General features: G+C 40.1%; 1 protein-coding gene across 7 annotated transcripts in view; it reads left to right on the forward strand.

Moving 5' to 3' along the window:
- The window catches only part of AHCYL2 (adenosylhomocysteinase like 2), a 142496-nt gene extending 124546 nt beyond the window's left edge, over positions 1-17950 (forward strand). For all 7 annotated transcript variants that reach the window (XM_090287497.1, XM_090287498.1, XM_090287502.1 and 4 more), the window contains 6 exons: positions 3968-4062; positions 11467-11565; positions 14458-14526; positions 14649-14727; positions 15944-16064; positions 16470-17950. In XM_090287497.1, the coding sequence (XP_090143623.1) occupies positions 3968-4062; positions 11467-11565; positions 14458-14526; positions 14649-14727; positions 15944-16064; positions 16470-16476 (470 nt within the window). In that variant the 3' untranslated portion in view covers positions 16477-17950. The remainder of the gene's footprint in view (positions 1-3967; positions 4063-11466; positions 11566-14457; positions 14527-14648; positions 14728-15943; positions 16065-16469) is intronic.
- The last annotated feature ends 2889 nt before the right edge of the window (positions 17951-20839 follow it).

Consider the following 20839-nt stretch of genomic DNA (forward strand, 5'->3'; position numbering starts at 1 on the left):
TTCTCTCTTGCTACTTTTAGGATTCTCTCTTTATCTTTCACCTTTGGCATTTTAATTTTGATGTGTCTTGGTGTGGTCCCCTCTAGGTCCAGCTCACCCAGGACTGTGTGGTTCCTGGACTTGTATGTCTATTTCCTTTGCAAAATTTGGGAATCTTTCCTCCATTATTTTTTCACATAAGTTTTCAATTTCTTGCTCTTTCCCCTCTTCTAGCACCCTCATGATTCAGATGTTGGCACATTTAAAGTTGTCCCAAGCCTCTCCTCATTTTTTTTTCAATTCTTGTTTCCTCATTCTGTACTGGTTGACTGTTTTTTTCTTCCTTATGTTCCCTATCATTGATTTGAACCCCATCGGTTTTGTGTGGATTTTCCTTCATTTCACTTAGCATAGCCTTCACTTCTTCTCTTATGCATTTGCCATACTCAAGTATATCTGTCAAGCCTGTGAGCATATCTTTATCACCCATGTTTGGAATTCTGCACCTACTTCAAAACTAGAAACAACCAGAAATTCCAGAAAATCAAGCTACATGGAAGTCCAACAAACAAAGACATAAAGAAGAAATAATCATCCAGACAGGTAGGAGGGGCAGACCTGGGGCGGAGAGGACGTGGCATGGGTGGTGGCAGTGGCGGTGGCACTGTTAGGTTGGCTATCTCCTCATCTGTGAGGTTGGCTGTCTCCTCATCTGTGAGGTTGGCTCTCTCCTCATCGCTTTGTTCTCCCACTGGAACCTTGATCCGTTCCCCATTTTGGGCCATAATTCTCTGTCTCCTCACCTTGACAGGCTCCTGTGTTTGTTTGCCTCCACGTCCCAGGTAGAGTTGTCACTCCTGTTATGTTGTAAGGGGCGGAGCCTTAGGGATTCGTCAATACAGGGCGACCTGTTTCACCACGTTGTGGTGCTGTATGTGGGGGAGGGGTCTGAGAGGGAACAATGACGCTTGCCCAGCACTCGCCCCTTTTCCAGGCACTTCTCCCACTTCTGCATCAGACTGGCGCCCCTCTAGCTATTGCCCTGGCCGTCGTTCCCAGAGTGGGCGGGTCTGCGGATGTCCTAGAACCATGGGGGCCCTTTAAACAAGCGGACTCTGCTGAGAGACCAGCAGTTTCTGCCTCCGCCCCAACCCCCACTGGTCTGCACAGTCAGAAGCAATGAGGCTTGATTTTCCCCAGTGCTGGGACTGTGAGCTGCGAGGTCTGGTGAGGTACTAGGAATGCTCCCCAGGTGTCCCCCCTGACCTTTTAAAACATGTAACTGTGCTTTCGGGCCTGCTGCTGCCACCGCCACCACCACTGCTGCCACCGCCACCACCATGCCACGTCCTCTCCACCCCTGCTCCGCCCCTCCTACCTGTCTGTATGATTATTTCTTATTTATATCTTTGTTGGACTTCCATGCAGCTTGATTTTCTGGAATTTCTGGTTGTTTCTAGTTTTGAGGTAGTTGTATTCCTTCTTAGTTGTGGAGGGAGACGCAGTGTATCTTTGAGTTTACTCTTTAATGTTTTTTAACCAAATTCATAGGGTCTTACACCCATCACCACAACCTATTTCTTTTTAATTGAGACATAATCCACATGTCAAAAAATTTACTTTATGTACTCTTCAGTGGTTTGTTTATTTACTTATAATTTTTTAATCCTCATCTGAGGATATTTTATTATTGATTTTTAGAGAGAGGAAGGGAGAGTGAGTGAGAGAGAGAGAAACATCAATGTGAGAGAAACATCAGTGGGTTGCCTCTTCTATGTGCCCCGACCAAAGATTGAACCTGCAACCTAGATATGTGCCCTGATCAGGAATCAAACCGTCAACCCTTTGGTGTACGAGATGACGCTCCAACCAACTGAGCCACCAGGCCAAGGCCAATGATGTTTTTTTTGTTCTGTTTTGTTTTTAAAAATCCATTTTCTAATTTCGGAACATTTTCATCACCCCCAAAAGAAACCCCATACTATCAACAGTCACTCCTCATTCTGCCTGCCACCTTTTCTCAACCTTAGGCAACCATTAATCTCTGTCTGTATAGATTTGCTTATTCTAGACATTTCATATAAATTGAATGATTTATTATGGGGCCATTTGTGACTGGCTTTTTAAAAAATTTAGCATAATACTAGTGTTCATTTATGTTGTGGTATGGATCAATATTTCATTTCTTTTTATTGCTGAATAATATTCCGTTTTAAGGATATACCACATTTTATTTATCCATTTAACAGTTGATGGATACTTGAGTTGTTTTCACTTTTAAGCTGTTAAGAGTAATACTGCTGTCACTATGGAAAACAGTATGGAGTTTCTTGAAAAAATTAAAAATGGGTCTGTCTTATGACACAATGATTCCACTTCTGTGCATATATCTATAGAAACCTGAAACACTAATTCAAAAGAATATATGCACCCCTATATCTATTGCAGCATTATTTACAATAGCCAAGATATGCAAGCAGCCCGATTGCCCTTTAATGAGTGGATAAAAAAGTTGTGGTATATATAAGCAATGGAATATTATTCAGCCATAAAAAGTATGAAATTTTATCACTTGTGACAGTATGGATGGACCTAGAGGGTATTACGCTAAGTGAAGTAAGTCAGACAGAGAAAGGCAAATACCATATGATTTAATTTATTGTATATGTGAAATCTAAAGAACAAAATAAATGAACAAACAAAATTGAAACAGACTTATACATGCAGAGAACAGACTGATGGTTGACAGAGGGAGGGAGTTGGGGGACTGGGTGGAAAAGGTGCAGGAATTAAGAAGTACAACTTGGAAGTTACAAAATAGTCACAGGGGTGTACAGTACAGCATAGGGAATATAGTCAGTAATACTGCAATAACTACGTATGATGCCATACTTAGTTTAGGGGACCACTTTGTAAAGTATCTAATTGTCTGACCACTTATCCTGTACACCTGAAACAAATACAAAACAATATTGAATGTAAACTGTAGTTAAAAAAAAGAATGCTGCTGTGAACACTGTATACTAGTTTTTCTGTGAACATGTTTTCAGTTCCCTTGGGCATATACCTTCAGGTGGAATTGCTGGATCATACGGTAACTCTCCGTTTAACATTTTAAGGAATTGCCAAACTTTTCTAAAGTGACCACACCAATTTACAATTCCTCCAACAATGCATGAGAATTGCAGTTTCCTCACATCCTTGCCAATATCTGTCTTTTTAATGATAGACATTCTAGCAGCTATGAAGTGTAGTATCTTATTACGGTTTTGATTTGCAGTTCCCTGATGATGTTGAGCATTTTTTCATGTGCCTCTGGGCACGTCTTCTTTTGTACATCTTTTTTTAAAGAAATGTCTATGAGGATCCTTTGCTCATTAAAAAAAACCACATTTTCAAAATTTATTTTTAGAGAGAAGGGAGGGAGAGAAATATTGATGTGTGAGAGAAACATCTACCAACTGCCTCTTGCACACCCCCAGCCAAGGACCTGGCCTGCAACCCAGATATGTGCCCTGACCAGGAATTGAACTGGTGACCTTTTGGCTTGAGGGACAATGCCCACCCCATTAAGCCACACCAGTCAGGGCATTTGCTTATTTTTAAATTGGGTTGTCATTTTACTGAGTTGTTTAAGAGTTCTTTACAAATTTTGGATACAGGTTCCTTATCTGTTATATGATTTGCAAATATTTGTTTTTGTCTGTATGTTGTCTTTTCACTTTCTTGGTGGTGATATTTGTAGCACAAAAGTTTTGATTTCAGTGTGGTTCAGTTTATTTTTTGATTCTTATGCTTTAGATGTTATATCTAAGAAACGACTGCCTAACGCAAGGTTAGAAAGATTTATTCTCATGTTTTGCTAAGAGTTTTATAGTTTTAGCTCTTACATTTAGGCCTCTGACCCATTTTGAGTTAAATTTTACATATGGTGTGAGATAGGGGTCCAGCTTCATTCCTTCTCAGGTGGGTCTCTTCTGTTTTTAAGGTAACAAGAATGTGGTAACCAGAGAGCACTTGGACCGTATGAAGAATAGTTGCATTGTTTGTAACATGGGACATTCCAACACGGAGATTGATGTGGTAAGATTAAGCGAGTAATCACTGAGGGCTTTTTCTTTTCTCCTTGCCAAGGAATAAACTGAAGAGGAAAGAGCAGGGTCCCCAGCCATCTTAAACATGACTGTCCTGACAGAGCTGTCCACAGTCTGCTCACTTACTAGCCCTATGGTCTGTGCTTGTGGGTAATACAAAGCTTCTTTGTCTCAGCATTATCGTTTCAAATGATTGTTGTCTTCCACCCGGGCTTGATACCTACTTACACTGTACGCCATTTTATCTTTATGTTTAGGATTGAGATCTGGGTAAATTCAAAACTACAAAAAGGATATAATAAATGTGAGTCCACTTTTATAAAATGGTAGTATCTTGGGGATGTTTAATTTGACCATAAAGGTGAGATAAGTAGGTTGGTTTAAGGAAACAAGTCAAGAGAGTAAAAATCTATGGGCTGAAATGAGAACATTGCTTCAGTTTGACTGTGTCTGGCAAAGACTGTGGCTTCTTTTCTCTCTCTCCCTCTTTCGTTGGGCTCGGTCTCCCCTGAACTGTTTTCCAAACTTATAGTAATTAGATCTGGAGGTGCCACAATCAGCTCAGTGGCACATGTGCCTCATATTCTTCAAACCAGGAAAATATATCACTTTGATTATAGTCACCCTAAAATTTTTCAGTCCAACAGAACACTTGGTCCAACTAAATTGTCCAAGTAATAGTTAATAGAAGTGTTATTTATTTCTTTTAAGAGTTACCAAAGTATCTCTCAGTGTGACTTTCACTCTGGTTTTAATTTTTTATGGCATTTTTATGCACAACTGTATTTCTGAGTAAATGGCTCAAGCAAAGCATGCTTTTGTCTCCACTGAGGGCTGCTCTGATTGAGCTTCAGCATTGCCAGGTAAGGATCAGTTCATGTATTGGGAGCCTTTGGATAATATCTATTTTAAATGATTTCTCTTTTTAACTCTGCTCTATTCTTCTATTTATAAAAATAGCTGGATACACACCTACCAAAGTCTTTTTCTACCCTTGAGGTTTCTGAGTGGCATGGCTCCATTCCTCTGTCTTACCCTGATATTTTGCTTATAATGAATCATTTAGTTAGTTCTTTTTGTAGTTGTTGTTAAGTTTCACTTATGTGCCATACTGCCACTTTAGTAAATAGTCTAAGATATTCACATATCTAAAATTGTCTAGCACATGCTTGTACTTCTCTGGATTAATCTGCTTATAGAGCCCCCAATGGGAAAGCTTAAGGAAACTAGTCCTATTCAAAGCCCTAATGAGAAATTTTCTGATTAAGGGAGGGGGGAAGGAATTTTCCCCTTCTAACTCTCAAGCACTGAAATAGAACTAATTCCAAATGTAATTATGTATTTTTATATTATTACTTTATCTTATTTCATCCTCTTGACCACCCCATGAGGCATCATTCTTATCCTTGATTTTCAGTTGGGAAACTAAGAAGTTAAATACATTATTTAGTCACATGCATTGATTCAAAAATGAAATTAGAACACAAAATTCCAGATTTTTACTTCTAGGTTAGTTTTTCTTTTTATTTGTTTTCCTACACGTTGTACTATTAGCTCCTCATGATTTCTTGATTAACTTCAGATTGTGAAGGTAATCTCTCTGCTGAAGGCAGCCTAGACATAAGTAATATCTCAGGATAAAGGCCAGGAGACTCTTTACCTTCAATCACAAACATTTATTGTCATTGCTGTATGCCAGGTGCTATCTAGGTCTTTGGAATCAGTGAACAAAACAGGCAAACATTCCTGCCCTCATGGAGCTTATGTTTTAAAGAAGGAAAAAAACAATGAACATAAGTAAAATTTATAGTATGTTAGAAGGCAAAAGCACCATGGAAAAAAGAAAAACTAGAGCAGAGTAAGGTTATAATAATTTTAAATAGAGTAATCAGGTTTAAGCCTCATTGAGAAGGTGATGTTTGAGTGGACTTGAAGGCATTAGGCATGGGTTTTTAGGTGAAGAGCATTTCAAGAGAAGAGAACAGGTAGAGCAGATGCCCTGAGGCGGGGGCAGGGGTGACTAATCTGTTTAAGGATCTACGGTGAAGCCAGTGTGGTTGAAGCAGAATGAATATTGGGCAGGATAAGGTCAGAGAGGTAATGAGCCAGACCTTAGAGGGTCTCATAGGCCATTGTTAGAACTCCTGAGTATATTCTGAGAGAAATAGGGAACCCTTGTAGGCTTTATAACAATCTGACTTCTGTTTTTAAAGGATGGCTTTTATTTTCAAAGGATAACCCTGGCATTTATGTTGCAACTAGGCCTAGTTTTGCAGGTATTGCTAGGTAGCCCAGTTATCTGCCAGGGATACTAGCCAAAGGCCATCTCTCAGTTCTTTTTGTGCTTTTCTTAGCAGAAAGTATATGATTAAACTAAGTAGTCCAGAAAAGGAGATGCTCAAAGAGCTTTAGAAAAATTTAGGTGCTCAGTCTCTGATGATAGTGTCACAGGGCATATAAAATGAAATTTAAGGAAATAGCATGCTCAACTAATAGTTGAAACCAGGATATTCATTCCCTCTCTAGCAAATTTGTATTGAATACTTGCTCTGCTCTGTGCCAAGTGCTTGTCTGAAGAATAGCAGTGAACAACAATATGCCTGCTGTCCCGAACCTTATATTCTAATGTGGGGGACATATAATAAATAAATAGACAATTATTATCAATTAATGCCTAATGTTGAAGAAAAACAGCAAGGTGAAGACATTGAGGTTGCTGTTTTAGTTAGGGTCATCAAGGAAGGTCTTTTTGAGGAGATCACATTTGAAGAAAAACCTGAATGAATTTAAGAAGCAAGCCCTGAGTTTTCTATTCAGAGAGCATGACAAGTGAAAAACCCTGGGGTAGAAAGTGCTTAATGTGTTTGAGGAACAGAAAGGGTGCCATCTTGGCAGATACAGAATGGGCCAGGGGTTGAGGATAGGAGACAACTCAAGGACATAGTGTGTTATGTAGAGCTTTGTAGGCCATGTTAAAGACTTTAGAATTTATTCTGGGTACAAGGAAAGCCATTGGATGGTTTTGAACAGGTAACTGACAAAATCTGACTTATGTTTTATTTATTTTTTATCATTTTTTATTTTCAATTGTAGTTGACACATTATTAGTTTCAGGTGCACACCCAGTAATTAGACATTACATAACTTACTAAGTGATCATACCAATAAATCTCGCGCCCATCTGGCGCCATACATAGCTATTAGAATATTATTGACTACATTCCCTGTACTGTACTTTATATCCCCGTGCCTATTCTGTAACCATCAATCTGTACTTCTTAATTCTTTCACCTTTTCACCCATTCCCTAATCCCCCCTCCCATCTAGCAACTGTCAAAATGTTCTCTGTATCTCTGAGTCTATTTCTGTTCTGCTTGTTCATTTATTTTGTTTTATAGATTTAATTATTGATAGATATGTATTTATTGCAATTTTATTGTTCTTTTTTTAAAATTTATTGATTTTAGAGAGAAAGAGATAGATTTGTTGTTCCACTTATTGATGCACTCATTGATTGATTCTTATATGTGCCCTGACCAGAATTGAACCCACAACCTTGGTATATCAGGACAATGCTCTATGCTCTAACCAAGTGAGCTACCCGGCCAGGGCTTATTGTTCATATTTTTATCTTTTTTTTTCTTGTTCTTCTTCTTAAAGAAGACCCTTTAAAAACATCTCATATAATGCTGGTGGTGATGAATTCCTTTAACCTTTTCTTGTCTGGGAAGCTCTTTATTTGTCCTTCGATTCTGAATGATAGCTTTGCTGTGTAGAGTAATCTTGGTTGTAGGGCCTTGCTTTAATATTTCTTGCCAATCCCTCTGGCCTGCAAAGTTTGTTTTTACAGCCAGAAGTTATAGGGACTTCTCTTTCCAGCACTGGAACCCTAGGCTGGAGGGCCTGGTGTGTGGCTGGGATCCTATGCTCCTTAGGGGGGACCTCCACAGTGGAAAATCCTTTTAGGATTATCCATCACATGTAGGTGTGGGCTCCACCCCTCCACCACACAAGTCTCAATGTGGCTTCTTTAAATTCCCTAGTCGTAGGACTTCCATTTAGCTTGATTTCAGGCAGTTCTGAATGATGGTTGTTCTGTAGTTATTGGTAATTTTAATGTGGTTGTAGGAGGAGGCGAGTACTGTGTTTGCCTATGCTGCCATCTTGACCAGATGTTCCCTGACTTATGTTTTAAAAGATTACTCTGATGAATAAAGAAAATATGTCTAGAGCTTGAACAGTGATAGAGACAATAGGAGGCTCTCTCAGTGTTTCTAGCGATAGAAGTTGGTAGCTTGGATCAGATGGGTAAGCAATGAAGGTGATAAGAAGTGATACGTTGTGAAGGTAGGATTGATGGGTTTTACTAAATGGATTGGGTGTAGAATGTGAGAAAGAGTGGAGAATCACTGTAAGTCAGCTCTGTAAAACTGCAAAGGAGAATGAGTTGGTAAGTTTCTATTCAGGTTTTTATCTTAATATTGATTGGCTGCCTCCTGTACGTGCCCTAGTCAGGAATCAACCCCACAACCTAGGTATAGGCCCTGACCGAGACTCAAACCCTCAACCTTTTGGTGTACCGAATGATGCTCCAACCAACTGAACCACCCGGCCAGGGCTATCCAGATATTTTTAGTATTCAAAAATTTAAGGGTATTTTGTTTTTTGTTTTTTGTTTCAAGTAGAAATTCATAGTTTTACCTAACCTTGAGATGTTGACTGCTGGCATTTTTAGGAAGGAATAGCTAGCTCATCAAGAGTTGGCCTTTTAGAAAGCTGCATTTTTTTTTTTTTTTTTAAGGAGTATTAATGCTGTGAATACTTAGGGAACTTGTGATAGTGATTGTGCTCTTAGCTACCTTTTGGCTTTGTCTTTCACATATTTCCTCTCCTTGGAAAGCAGACCTGCTTACCCATATGCATCACATAGAAGGTCTCTATGATTGTGAGCTTCACAGTTCAGGTGGTTAAACCGTAATGTACATGAGCTTTAAAAGTTTTTGTCAGCCAGAGAATTACAACCTGAGACTTGCTATTGACTCTGTGCTTTGCAGAACTAGAACCACAGTTGTTCTTCCTGGAAAAACTGATGTGCATTGTTCAAAATCATGTAATACCAGTTTGTGCAAGCATAGTAACTGGCTTATTGGCAGTGGGACGTACATCTAGTTTGGGAACATAGTCTGCATTAGGGAACTTTTTTCTGGTAGATTGTTTAGTAATTATAAATCCACAGTAAAGACAATTTGGTGTCTTTAAGAAAAATTCTTTAAAGCTGTGCTAGAGCCATAGGAAACCCTTCTCGTGAGGAGCGTGACTGCCAGTAGAGCTAAATGTATTTCTGGAGCTGCCTGGACAGCTCCCCCAACCCCATTTTTAACTGACCCTCAGGTCTTTTGCTTGCAACATAGCCATTTCCAGTGCTCTCATAAACTACCTCTACTAAGCATTGATCATTTTATGATGTTCATAAGATATGTCCTTTCCTTGATTCTACAATATCTTTTTTCTCAGGAAATACTTTTTAAGACAGGAGACTTGTTAATCATGGAGTAGCTCTTTACTCCCAGTCACCAACATTGCTTGTCTTCTGGAAGATTAGGAGTGCGAGACACTAAGAACTTGAAGTACTTTAAAGTCCTATCGTCTCAGTAAATAAATACCAGTGTCACCCAGGAGTATCTCTTGGCTCTATGTGGTTATTGCCTTTTGTGGTGATATTTCTGAAGGCTAAGGGATTTGCCTTGTATATCCTTAACTTCCCAAAATTATCTCTTTGCTTAAATTTCTTTTTAACTTTATTTACAGTGTTTATTTATAAAATTTCTTTTTAAAATTATAATTTTAAAGTAATACTTGTTTTGTATAATTTTTCAAACAATATAAATATGTTTAAACTAGGAAGTAAAAAAATTACATAATTAAGATTATAGAATATTGTTCTGCAACTTGATTTTTTCACTTAGCAATAAGAACTGGTTTTCATTTTAACACACTTTTTAAAAAACAATTGTATAATATTCCATTGTATGGAATTATCCTGATTTACGTAACCATTTCCTTGTTGATTTACATTTTTCCTATTATAAATAACACTGAATGAACATTATTGGGCACTTGTTTCTATAGGAATTGAGCAAGTGTTTCTATAGAATAGAGAGCCTTAAAAGATTGGTCATGGATTGGATATATAAAATTTTGTTAGCTACTGCCAAACTGCCCTTTAGAAAGGTAACCAATTTATGAAACTGACATCTCAAGAAAGTTTTTATTTCCCATCTACCTAATGAATGGACAAGACCATTAATACAGTCCTGAATATACTGAAATATCATTATAAGTCTATCTTTTTCACATGGCTAATAATTAAAAGAAGATATAGTCCTATCTATAAATAGCTCACAGTCTAGTCGAGGCATCCACAGTGTTATCTATAACTATGTCCTTTACTACAGTGTCTAGAATACAGTATGTACTCAGTAAATGATTATTGTATAACTGAAGTGTTTCTCTTTGTCTGAAAACTGCTGTTTGGCAGAACTTCTCAATTTTACCAGTTTGAAGAAATAGGTAGTCTTAGACTATGGATTCCCTTTCTGTTTTAGGCATTGCCTATTGGAAGAAGGAAGTTGTTGTCTTCATTCTAAACCCTGTGACTGTAATTTGATTGCTGTTGTTAATAAAGTTAACATTTCTTCTCTTGTTCTCGGAATATACAATATGCAGAAACGGAAGGAGGGTGAGCCATTGGGAGCTTTACCATTAAGAATTTATATAAAAGCTACTTCACATTTGCACTTAGGTCACAAAGCTTCTGTAACTTTAGGGTGAACCACACTCATTAAGAAAGCAGAAACTGGGACACTGGGACATGAGGGCAAAACTCGTTATGTTTAGGACATTCAGCCTCTCTAACTAATCTCACTCGGCTCCGATCCCCTTTTTGTGTGTGTCTCCTCGGCACTTACATACCCAGTTTTCACTATATTAATTTGCACTTGTTTGCATGTTGCCTTGTAAGTATTTTAAAGGCTCCCCCACCGCTCACATATGTATTGTTTTGTGTCCCCAACCAAAATAAGAGCTTTTTGAAGACAGAAACCATGTCTTTGGTTTCTTTTATATTTCCCATAGCACCTTTTACTGTGCTCAACAGAGAGTGGGCGTACTGTGTTTGTTGTGGAATGACATCCTGAGTGATCTCTCCCTGGCTGGGCCTAAGATTAAATTTCCTGAAATGGAGCAGTCCTAACCAACCTAGGACAGGTATTCTCCACCTGGCATGTTGGTTGCTCCTTTTAGCTTGCTATTTGAAATGGCTTCCTTCAACATCTTTTAGTCCACAAAGTGGGGCCTGGCATGGCTGATGATGTGCTTGCTGTATGTATTCCAGGCGAGTCTGCGGACACCAGAACTGACCTGGGAGCGAGTGCGATCCCAAGTTGACCATGTAATATGGCCTGATGGCAAGAGGATAGTATTGCTGGCAGAGGTAAGGCCTGAGCTGGTAAGAGAGATTTGGCCCTGACAGAAGAGAATGCAATACCCAGGTCCCCTTTTCTCATGTTCTCTCGTACTTTTTAACTCCTTTTAAGCACAAGCTTACCTGCCTTACCAATAGATTTTATATCTAACTGTGAAAGGTCCTTTCATTTTCATTTGGCAATTAAGAAACTATTTTGGTTTCCCACTTTTCACCAATTATCCTGTCTCTCTTTGTCACCCTACAGGCTGAGTCAGATAATGACTATTACTGTGAAAGATATTAATGGATAGAACTAGTGCTACTCTGAGTGATGCTTACAAAGAGATAATGTCATTTGTGGGATGATATAATCAGTAAGTGCGAAGTAGATATTCCTATCTTAGGCAGGCTCTAGGTAGGTCATGTCTTTGCTGATAGATTCCCTGTTTTTGAGTGTCCGTTCTCCTGAACTGAACCAGACGTGTATTGTAGTACGTACTCAGCTAATATACTGGTTGTATGATTGATATTTCCCTCTCCTGGCTTCTTCTAACTCAGACTTAGTTCTTGACTTTCATTCCACTTGGCCTTTTATGTCAATGTTTGGCCACTTTTCCTTTCTTGAAAGCTTCTCTTCCCTAGTCCTAAATTCCTGACAGCTATAACGATGCCCCTTGTTTTTACCCTGATACTTTCTCTTCTTTAGGGAAAGATACCAAAATAACAAGGAGGGTAATAATACTTCCCTCCAGTTTTGATTTTGTCTTTTTCTTTTTAAGTTAAAGAAAACTGAATTTGAAAACAGAAAATATATACTGTCTTCATCAAGGGGCCCTTACATTTATGTTTACGTGTCCTTCCTATTTTCTCTTTGCCTTTACTCACCTCACTTTCTCAAATACTTTACAGCATCTGTAAAGGGACTTAATTGTTTCTTCATAAGAAAGGAGTTGTACTGGGGAGTAGAGGACTGGTTGTTAAATATTCATTAATTGCTTTGATACCAGTCTACTATCTGGTGACTTATTTCTAGTTGCTCTGAAACGTCCCATCTAGTAACTTTGATGACAAAAGCCAAGGACCAGCTGTCTTTGATTCCTGTGGTTGAGCAAAAAAAGTTGTCAAGCTTCCTAGGAAATGAAGTAGGAAAGGATGACATTGAGGGAAGTTTCTAGCTCTTCTAGTCTTGGAATTACCCATTCAAAATGCACGGCTGCCCGTGAATTTAGGAGAACCAAACTGAGACGCACAAAAATCATCACAGCCACCTAAACCCAAAAATATCTTCCTTCTCAACCTGGAGAGATTGTCCCTGGATTTGACTATATCATTGTTGAAGACAATCTTTCAAAAGACTGTCAGTACCTTAGAAGGAGAATATTCTGCTGTAGAAAGTAGGAAATTCAGGTGGAGGCAAACAAACACAGGAGCCTGTCAGAATGAGGAGACAGAGAAGTATAACCCAAAAGGGGGAACGGATCAAGGTTCCAGTGGGAGAACTAAGCGATGAGGAGAGAGCCAACCTCACAGATGAGGAGATAGACAGCCTATCAGATGCAGAATTCCAAACACTGGTGATAAAGATGCTCACAGGCTTGACAGATATGCTTGAGTACGGCAAGCGCATAAGAGAAGAAGTGAAGGCTATGCTAAGTGAAACGAAGGAAAATTCACACAAAACCAATGGTGAAGGGAAGGAAACCAGGGTTCAAATCAATGATTTGGAACATAAGGAAGAAAAAAACAGTCAACCAGTGCAGAATGAGGAAGAAACAATTGAAAAAAATGAGAAAAACTTCCCAAATTTTGCGAAGGAGATGGACATACAGGTCCGGGAAACACGGAGGGTCCTGGACAAGGTGGACCCAGAGGGGACCACACCAGGACACATCATGATTGAGATGCCAGAGGTGAAAAGTAAAGAGTCCGGGGGGGGCAGCAAGAGAGAGGCGGAGAGTTGCCTACACGGGCATGCCTCTAGGACTATCAGCTGATTTCTCAGCGGATACTTTGCAGGCAGGAAGGGAATGGCAAGCAGTAATCAATGTGATGAAAGGCAGCCTACAACCAGGATTACTCTATCCAGCAAAGCTATCATTTGGAATGGAAGGGCAGATGAAGTGCTTCCCAGACAAGGTAAAGCTAAAGGAGTTCATCATCACCAAGTCATTATTTTATGAAATGTCAAAGGACTTACTTAAGTAAAAGAAGATCAAAACTATGAACACTAAAATGACAACAAACTCACAACTATCAACAACTGAATCTAAAAAATAAAAACAAAATCCAACTAAGCAAACCAGAATAGGAACAGAATCATAGGTATGGGGATCATTTGGAGGGTTATCAACTGAGAGGGGGAAGGGGGAGAATTGGGGAAATGGTGCAGGGACTGAGAAGCATAATCAGTTGGTACAAAATAGACAGGGGAAGTTAAGAATAATACAGGAAAGGGTGAGGCCAAAGAACTTATATGCATGACCCATGGACACGAACTAAGGGGGATGGGATTGCTGGAGGGAAGAGGGGTACTGGGCAGAGGGGAGTAAAGGGGAAAAAATTGGAACTACTGTAACAACATAATCAATAAAATATACTTTAAAAAAAGAAAGAAAGAAAGTAGGAAATTCAGACAAATGCACTCTTCCTTGGCCTAAGTCTCAGTATCATGTGACCCATCTCAAATCCTTTTTACATAATCCCGGAGATCTTTTGTCTATTATCTTCATCAAAATTTTCAGAACTTTCTGTAGTTTCACTTCCATGTCAATCAATAAATTTCTATTTATTGAGCACCTGTTTTTGTCCAGCAGGTTGAGTTGGGAAGTATTTGGAGACTGGCAGGCATGCTCTTCCCTCACTCCTCAGAGGCTGGAGACTTTGTCCTAACCAGTTTGTGTCTTAATTCTTGCTATTTAGGGCCGTCTGCTGAACCTAAGCTGCTCCACAGTGCCTACATTTGTGCTCTCAATTACTGCTACTACTCAGGTAAGGCCTCCTGAGTGGGAAAGCCATGGGCTGGAGAGGGTCATAAGACCATCAGGGTTTCCCTTGATATGGACTGGATTACTGTGAATGGCATGTCAGCATCCATCTCTCTGCTGTTCTAGGCTCTTGCCTTGATAGAGCTTTACAATGCTCCTGAGGGTCGCTATAAGCAGGATGTCTACCTGTTGCCCAAGAAAATGGGTAAGCATTCTTTCTTCCATCCCCATCCTTACCAAAGTAGTTCAGAGTCAGATGCTAAATGAAGTTTGGGGCCTTCTATTTCTTAAGGATAGGGGGAAAAGATATGTTTATCTTGTAAAGAAGGAGCTATAATTCCTAGGTTTCATCCTCAGTAGAGTTATCACATTTTCCACATGGGTTGCTCCAGTGAAGTCATAACTCTTTGCTATGATTTAGTACCCTTGTATGTAAGAATCTCAAAGGAGAAAAAGATTTTCCCCAAGAGAGAGGAATCATCCCCTACCTTGTGACATCTGACTTATGGCAGTCCTAGATAACCCCTACCAAACTGTCCTCAGACTGAGAAGACTTGCCTACTACACCTTCTAACTCTCACCCCATTGTTTCAGGCCAAAGGGAAGATGCTGAATAGCTTCTATGGAGAGCTAGTTATGTGGGTGTTGTGTATAAGAGAAACATTAAACTGTCTTAAATTTTTAAAGAACCTGCCTCAAGCACCTGAACTGATAGTGTGTTTATAAGCTCCCGAGGCAGAGATCAGGGAATATATTAGCTTCTGGTTTCGTTTTGTGTTAGCACTAGATGCTGAGCAGCTGTTAGAAGTTGACATGTGTTACCTTGAATAGACGCATTGGAAGGACATAAAAGAAACAACAGTCCATATTCTGAATGAATATCTAATGAAGTTAGGGAGACCAAACAAATATATAGAAAATGACATAAAATTCTGATTGAGTAATATGTATTCAGGTAAGAGAATGTAAACAGAACTAGGTAAGAGAACTAAGCCTACTGAAAGCTAAGCAGTGTAGTATCATCATTCTTAGTCATTCCTTTCAGATTTACCAATATTCGTTTTTCTGAGTGACTTGAGGTATAGAGTTGAAGACAGAACTAAAGTTGGAGCTTCCCAGTTTTTAGTCCCCCCACTATTCCATCCTTTGTTTTAGACCCAAAGGCCTATTACTGCTTTGATTTCTCTCTCACCTTTCTAAGGAGAAGGAAAGGTTCAAGGCTGAAACAGCGTGTACAGAAGAAAGGTTTTGGCTTTGAAAAGGTTATGGGCTCGAAGCACAAGCAACCATTCCTTAGAACTAAGGGCCAGTGAGCAAAAGCTGAGCATTTTTTACTCAGCTCCAAGAATTAGAAGCTGTCTTTCAATTTTTTAAGGCCTAACCATGAATGCTTACACCTAGGCTTCTGTGGTCTGTTCCAGATGAGTATGTGGCCAGCCTGCACCTGCCCACCTTTGATGCCCACCTGACAGAGCTGACAGATGAGCAGGCCAAGTATCTGGGACTCAACAAGAACGGGCCCTTCAAACCTAATTACTACAGGTGCCTTGGGTTCTCCAGAAAACAGGGCAGCCTGGGTCGTGAGGAGCTTCCTGCACTGGAATTGGGCCTTGCATCATCGCCATGTTAACATGGACTCAGAAAAATAAACCCCCCCTCCCTCACTGCCGCCCCCAAAGGACTCTTTGAGGCTTTCTCCAGAAATGAGTGTTCCCTTTCCTGAACTTGCCTTTTTTCATTTCATCTTCTTGATAATGATTTTTACCTCTTTATGGAGAAATATACTGGCCTTTTTCACTCATGTGAAAAAGCACCACAATTATCTACCCTCACCACACACTCCCAAAAAGTCCCTACCTCCCTATTACACGTCTAAGCAGGCTCTTCGTGTCCCAGCATCCCCACCAGCTGATAACCTCACAGTCTCATCTTTCTTTTTCCCTCCAGGTATTAAGTTCCTGTAACTCAAGCCAGAAGAAGTTTTAAGGAATAGAACTCCAAGCCTTTTCTCCACTCCTATACAGGAAAGAATCCAGCAAGCTGCTTCTCCAATCAGCTGCCTGCCGTGCTCACCTTATATGTTAGATTATTTATTTATTAAAATCTAGAATCCTGTGCCTGTCGCCTTGGCCCAGAGTGTTTACTGCCCTGAGGGCTGTGAGAGCAGCAGAGGACAGACTGAGGAAGGAAAGAAATGGGGTGACATTCCCACTGCATCTTCTGCATTATTCCCCGCTGAAGCCTTAGCAGTGGTCATTTTTCCCTTGGCCAGGCTCAGGAGTTAGTCCAGGGATTCCACCTCCTTGTTTCCTGGGGTTTTCTGGAATAGATTTTCAACAGCTGCCTTTCTTAGCTTTGGTTTGTCTCCAGTTAAGGCCTTTTGGAGGCCACTGCATTAACATGGCCTGGGTTCCCGCCTTGACCATCACTGTCACTGCCTTCTTTATAAAATGGTTGCAAGGAAGGAGGATTATGGCTTTTGGCAAGCTACACCAAGTACTCAACTGTGCCTGTGCTTACTGGGAGTCTCCTTTACCCAGGACTACTTTCTTGTCCTTAAATATTTATGTCCATTTTCACACTTTCTGATTTCAAGAGGAATTTCCTCAGCAGCTCTGATATTTGTCAGACATTTTTTTGTCTTTATAACCCAACTAACCTCTGCTCAGAAAGGTCAGGGGGAGCAGTTCTACTGGGGCCCACAGTTTTACTTCCTTGTCATTTAACTGAATAGTACCCAGGAATCCCCCCCAAATTGATATTGTCTCAGAAAAGAAGGGCTTGTGGTGAAACATTGCTTCCTGAAACTTCCTCTTATTGCCTAAAACTACTTCTGAAACTGAGCAGGGAAAGGCATACTTTCCAAGGGACTTGAGGTGTATGTAGGGCTTTGGAAGAGGGACAGGTGTTTCAGGCGTACAGATTGACACCCTAAAGAAGCAGAATATATTTATTTGTCTCCTAGGAAGGGTTTTGCAGCTTAACTGGCTAAACTGTACAGAGATAACACTGTCAGTTGTGTCCAGGTGATAAAAGCTAGTTTGACTAGGTTGAGCTTCATCAGACATTCAGCCATTGTTGAAACTGAAATCTAATGTCTGCAATTTGGGCTGTGGTATTTCTTCTCTGTTGGGATATCTTTTTGTGTTCTGGCCTTTTCCGTCTTAGGAGTCTGTGTTTCAGATGTTGTTTCTTGAGTAACTCCAACATTACAAACAATTAGTAATGTGAGCGGCCTGAAATTTTATGTTCCACCTAAGAGTTTGATTCCTTTTGGAGACCGAGTTGTTAGTCTTAGGGCTCCATTGGAACCAGACTGGTTCTAAGAGTTAAAGTCTAGTTGGCCCTACGCATCTTGAATGAAATGAGTCCATTTTCCTCCTGCCAACCCTAATTACACTCTCAGGTTTGTTTTTCCTTTTTTTTTTCCCTGTCGTGGTCTGCCTCAAAGTCTCAAGACCAAGGTGACTCAAGAAAACACCGGACCACCCAGGATCACTGTAACCTTCCCACTCCAATTTTTCTCCCAAACCTCCATCTTCTCCAATTTACCTGATCTTCACATGTATCCTCAAAGCTAGTCTGGAAGTGATCTTCCTTTTGGAGGTATGGAGGTGGACCTTAGGGTAAATGGCTGTTTGCCTCATTAAATACTATAGAGGCTCAGCCCATATAATCTGGTTCATCAGAGGCCGTATGTCTTAGCAGGTACTGGGAAAAGGTCACATACATGGCTATATTCTCATAAATGCTGAAAATTGCACTAGGCCATTTGATTTTTTCATTTGCCCACCCAGTTCTGATTTTTGTATTAGTTGGATCCCTTTTGCAAAGATTGAAATCTTTGTAACTTATATCCAGAGAAAATTCCATTGGGGAGATATCTAGTCTCTAGCCTGTTAATGTTCTAGGCCCAAAATCATAACCTGCTGTTTCTCATGAAAGCCTGGCTCTCTATGGCATGCTCTGCCTTGCTGTAGGGAAGAGACCTATTCCAAATGAAAAAGGAGCCACACTGGGCTTCCAGGTTAGGTTGCCAGTATTGCTGCCCATAGTGAGGTATTCACCTCTGAGTTTCAGATGACTTCTCTTCCTTTCTCTCTGGGGATCCTGTGTCAATCAACCATTAAGAAGGAGGAGGCGGCCCAGGCCTCCTGAGAATTTGGGTTCTATCTTGGTGTTGGAATTTGGTCATTATCCCCTCTACCCTTGCAATCAGAGCAAACGTGTCTTCTTCCCTCACGCTTCCACCTTAGATGCATCCTAGGTATCTGGAAGCATGGGAAGGAAGACTAATTATCTCTGTATGTGGCCCTGGCCTGTGGGGATACTTACCATTTTCCATGTTATGAATTCGTGCTAGTTTTTAAGGTCTTTTTTGCCTTCTTAATGTAAATATTGTTTTCTTTTTCTCAAAAAAAAAAAAAAAGTATCTGGTCTACCTTCCCTCTGCCCTTCTACCTCTTCATCTTATCCTCCCATATGAGCACGGCTCCCCATGGCCACATATTCCTGCAAAGCTTTTTTGCTGCTTGGCTTTTCTCTGAACAGATCTGAAATTGCTGCTCCTGTGGTTTTCTCAAAATTAACTTTGTCATGGTTTTAAAAAAGAAATCAGAATGCATTATTGCATTAGCTTTTTTAATAAAGGAAAATCATGGAAAGAAAATAGGTAACACCAGCAAATTATATGTGGACACGTTCTAAACTATATATACATACATATATATAAAAATAATCATCTAGTTCTCATTGTCATCTTACTGAAAGGAAATAAAACCTCTAAGGATCACCATCTCTAAGAGGCTCTTGGAAATCTTTATGTCTAAGTGATTGTATTAGATCAGCAATAATGAACATGTAATCTCAAAAGATAAATAAAATATTCTTAAAATGGATTCCTGTCTTGAGAGTATTCCTTGCTTCTGTGAACTATGAATTCGGAGATGAGAGAGGTTTCCGGGCAACAGGCTAAAGAGCCTGCTGTAGGGCAAAGATGTGCAAAACTGAAGCAGTTACCAATTGGCATGTTGAATGGCCTTAGCCTTGAGTCCCTTATTCCATGGTGGGTCATTCCACTAATTAATACCCCCCCCCCCCCATTACATGTACAAATAATCCTGTTTTCTCAGAACCACTATCCTGGGGAGCTGAGAAGTGCAGGGTTAAGAAAGAGAAACTAAAGCCTCATTTTCAGTTCCCCAAGCCCCTTGTGTGCTATCCTTAGCTGGAGAGAGCAGAAGCTAGCTAGCATCCCGTGACTTGGGACTTCAGAACCCCAACATTCAGGACCTGACAACATCCAACCAAAGGGAAGAAAGAAATCGGCCAAGATTTGTCTCTTAAGTCAGATTTTGCCTGACTAAATCAGTAATCAGATAATGAGTCCAACTGCCTGTTCTTTCTCAACTACCAGCAGAGTAGCCATTTTTGAGCAGCCTTGTGATAGCCAGCTTTTTTAGTTGGTAACCTAAACAAGTTCTACATTCTGACTGCAAGATATTTTCTCATTACACCCACACGTGCCTTTGATGGGGAGAGAAGAATGTTCTTTTTCTACTACTTTATTCTGGCTGCCTGATATCCTCAAAAACTAGGTATTTTAAGACTTATGTATTTTCTTTTCAAGCTTTCTCTGTGTCCAGTGTTACCTACTTAATCACATATCTGATCTCCATGCATTAGGGTGAAGTGCTTATATGGGGAAAGGGGTATGTTTGGTCCTTGTGATATACCTATTTATACCTCTTAACCCTCTGCCAGTAGCCTCAGGAAACCTGAATTTTGGGACAAGGAGGTGTGGTTGTGTAGGTTTAAAAATAACTCAGCACAGCCCTGGCTGGTGAGACTCAGTGGATTGTTGACCTGCAAACCAAAAGGTTGCTGGTTCGATTCCCAGTCAGGGCACATGCCTGGGTTGCGCGCCAGGTCCCTGGTTGGGGGTGTGCAAGAGGCAACCGATCCATGTATCTCTTGCACATTGCTGTTTCCCTCTCTTCCTCCCTTCCCTTCTCTCTAGAAAAGTAAGTAAAAATTTTTTAAATTAAAAATAACTCAGCACAGGAATCATCTCTGCAAGATGAAAAAGCTTGTAGACCGGCCCCTAATTAGCTCCCACTTATATTTATGGGCACCTCTGTGGTCGATGTTATTGATAGCTGTCACTTCTTTGTTGACAAACTAAAAGAAATTGAGTGTGTGCCAATACTGTGGTCTCTAGTTTCAAAGTTTTCAGTTAATCTGGGTTCTTGTTACTTCTTCCAGGAGTTGTTTCCAGATAGCTTCCTCCTCATGACAAGCTCTGAAATTCTGGACCT

The sequence above is a fragment of the Furipterus horrens genome, unplaced genomic scaffold (genome assembly GCF_987537825.1).
Source record: "Furipterus horrens unplaced genomic scaffold, mFurHor1.1.pri manual_scaffold_9, whole genome shotgun sequence".
NCBI lineage: Eukaryota > Metazoa > Chordata > Mammalia > Chiroptera > Furipteridae > Furipterus > Furipterus horrens.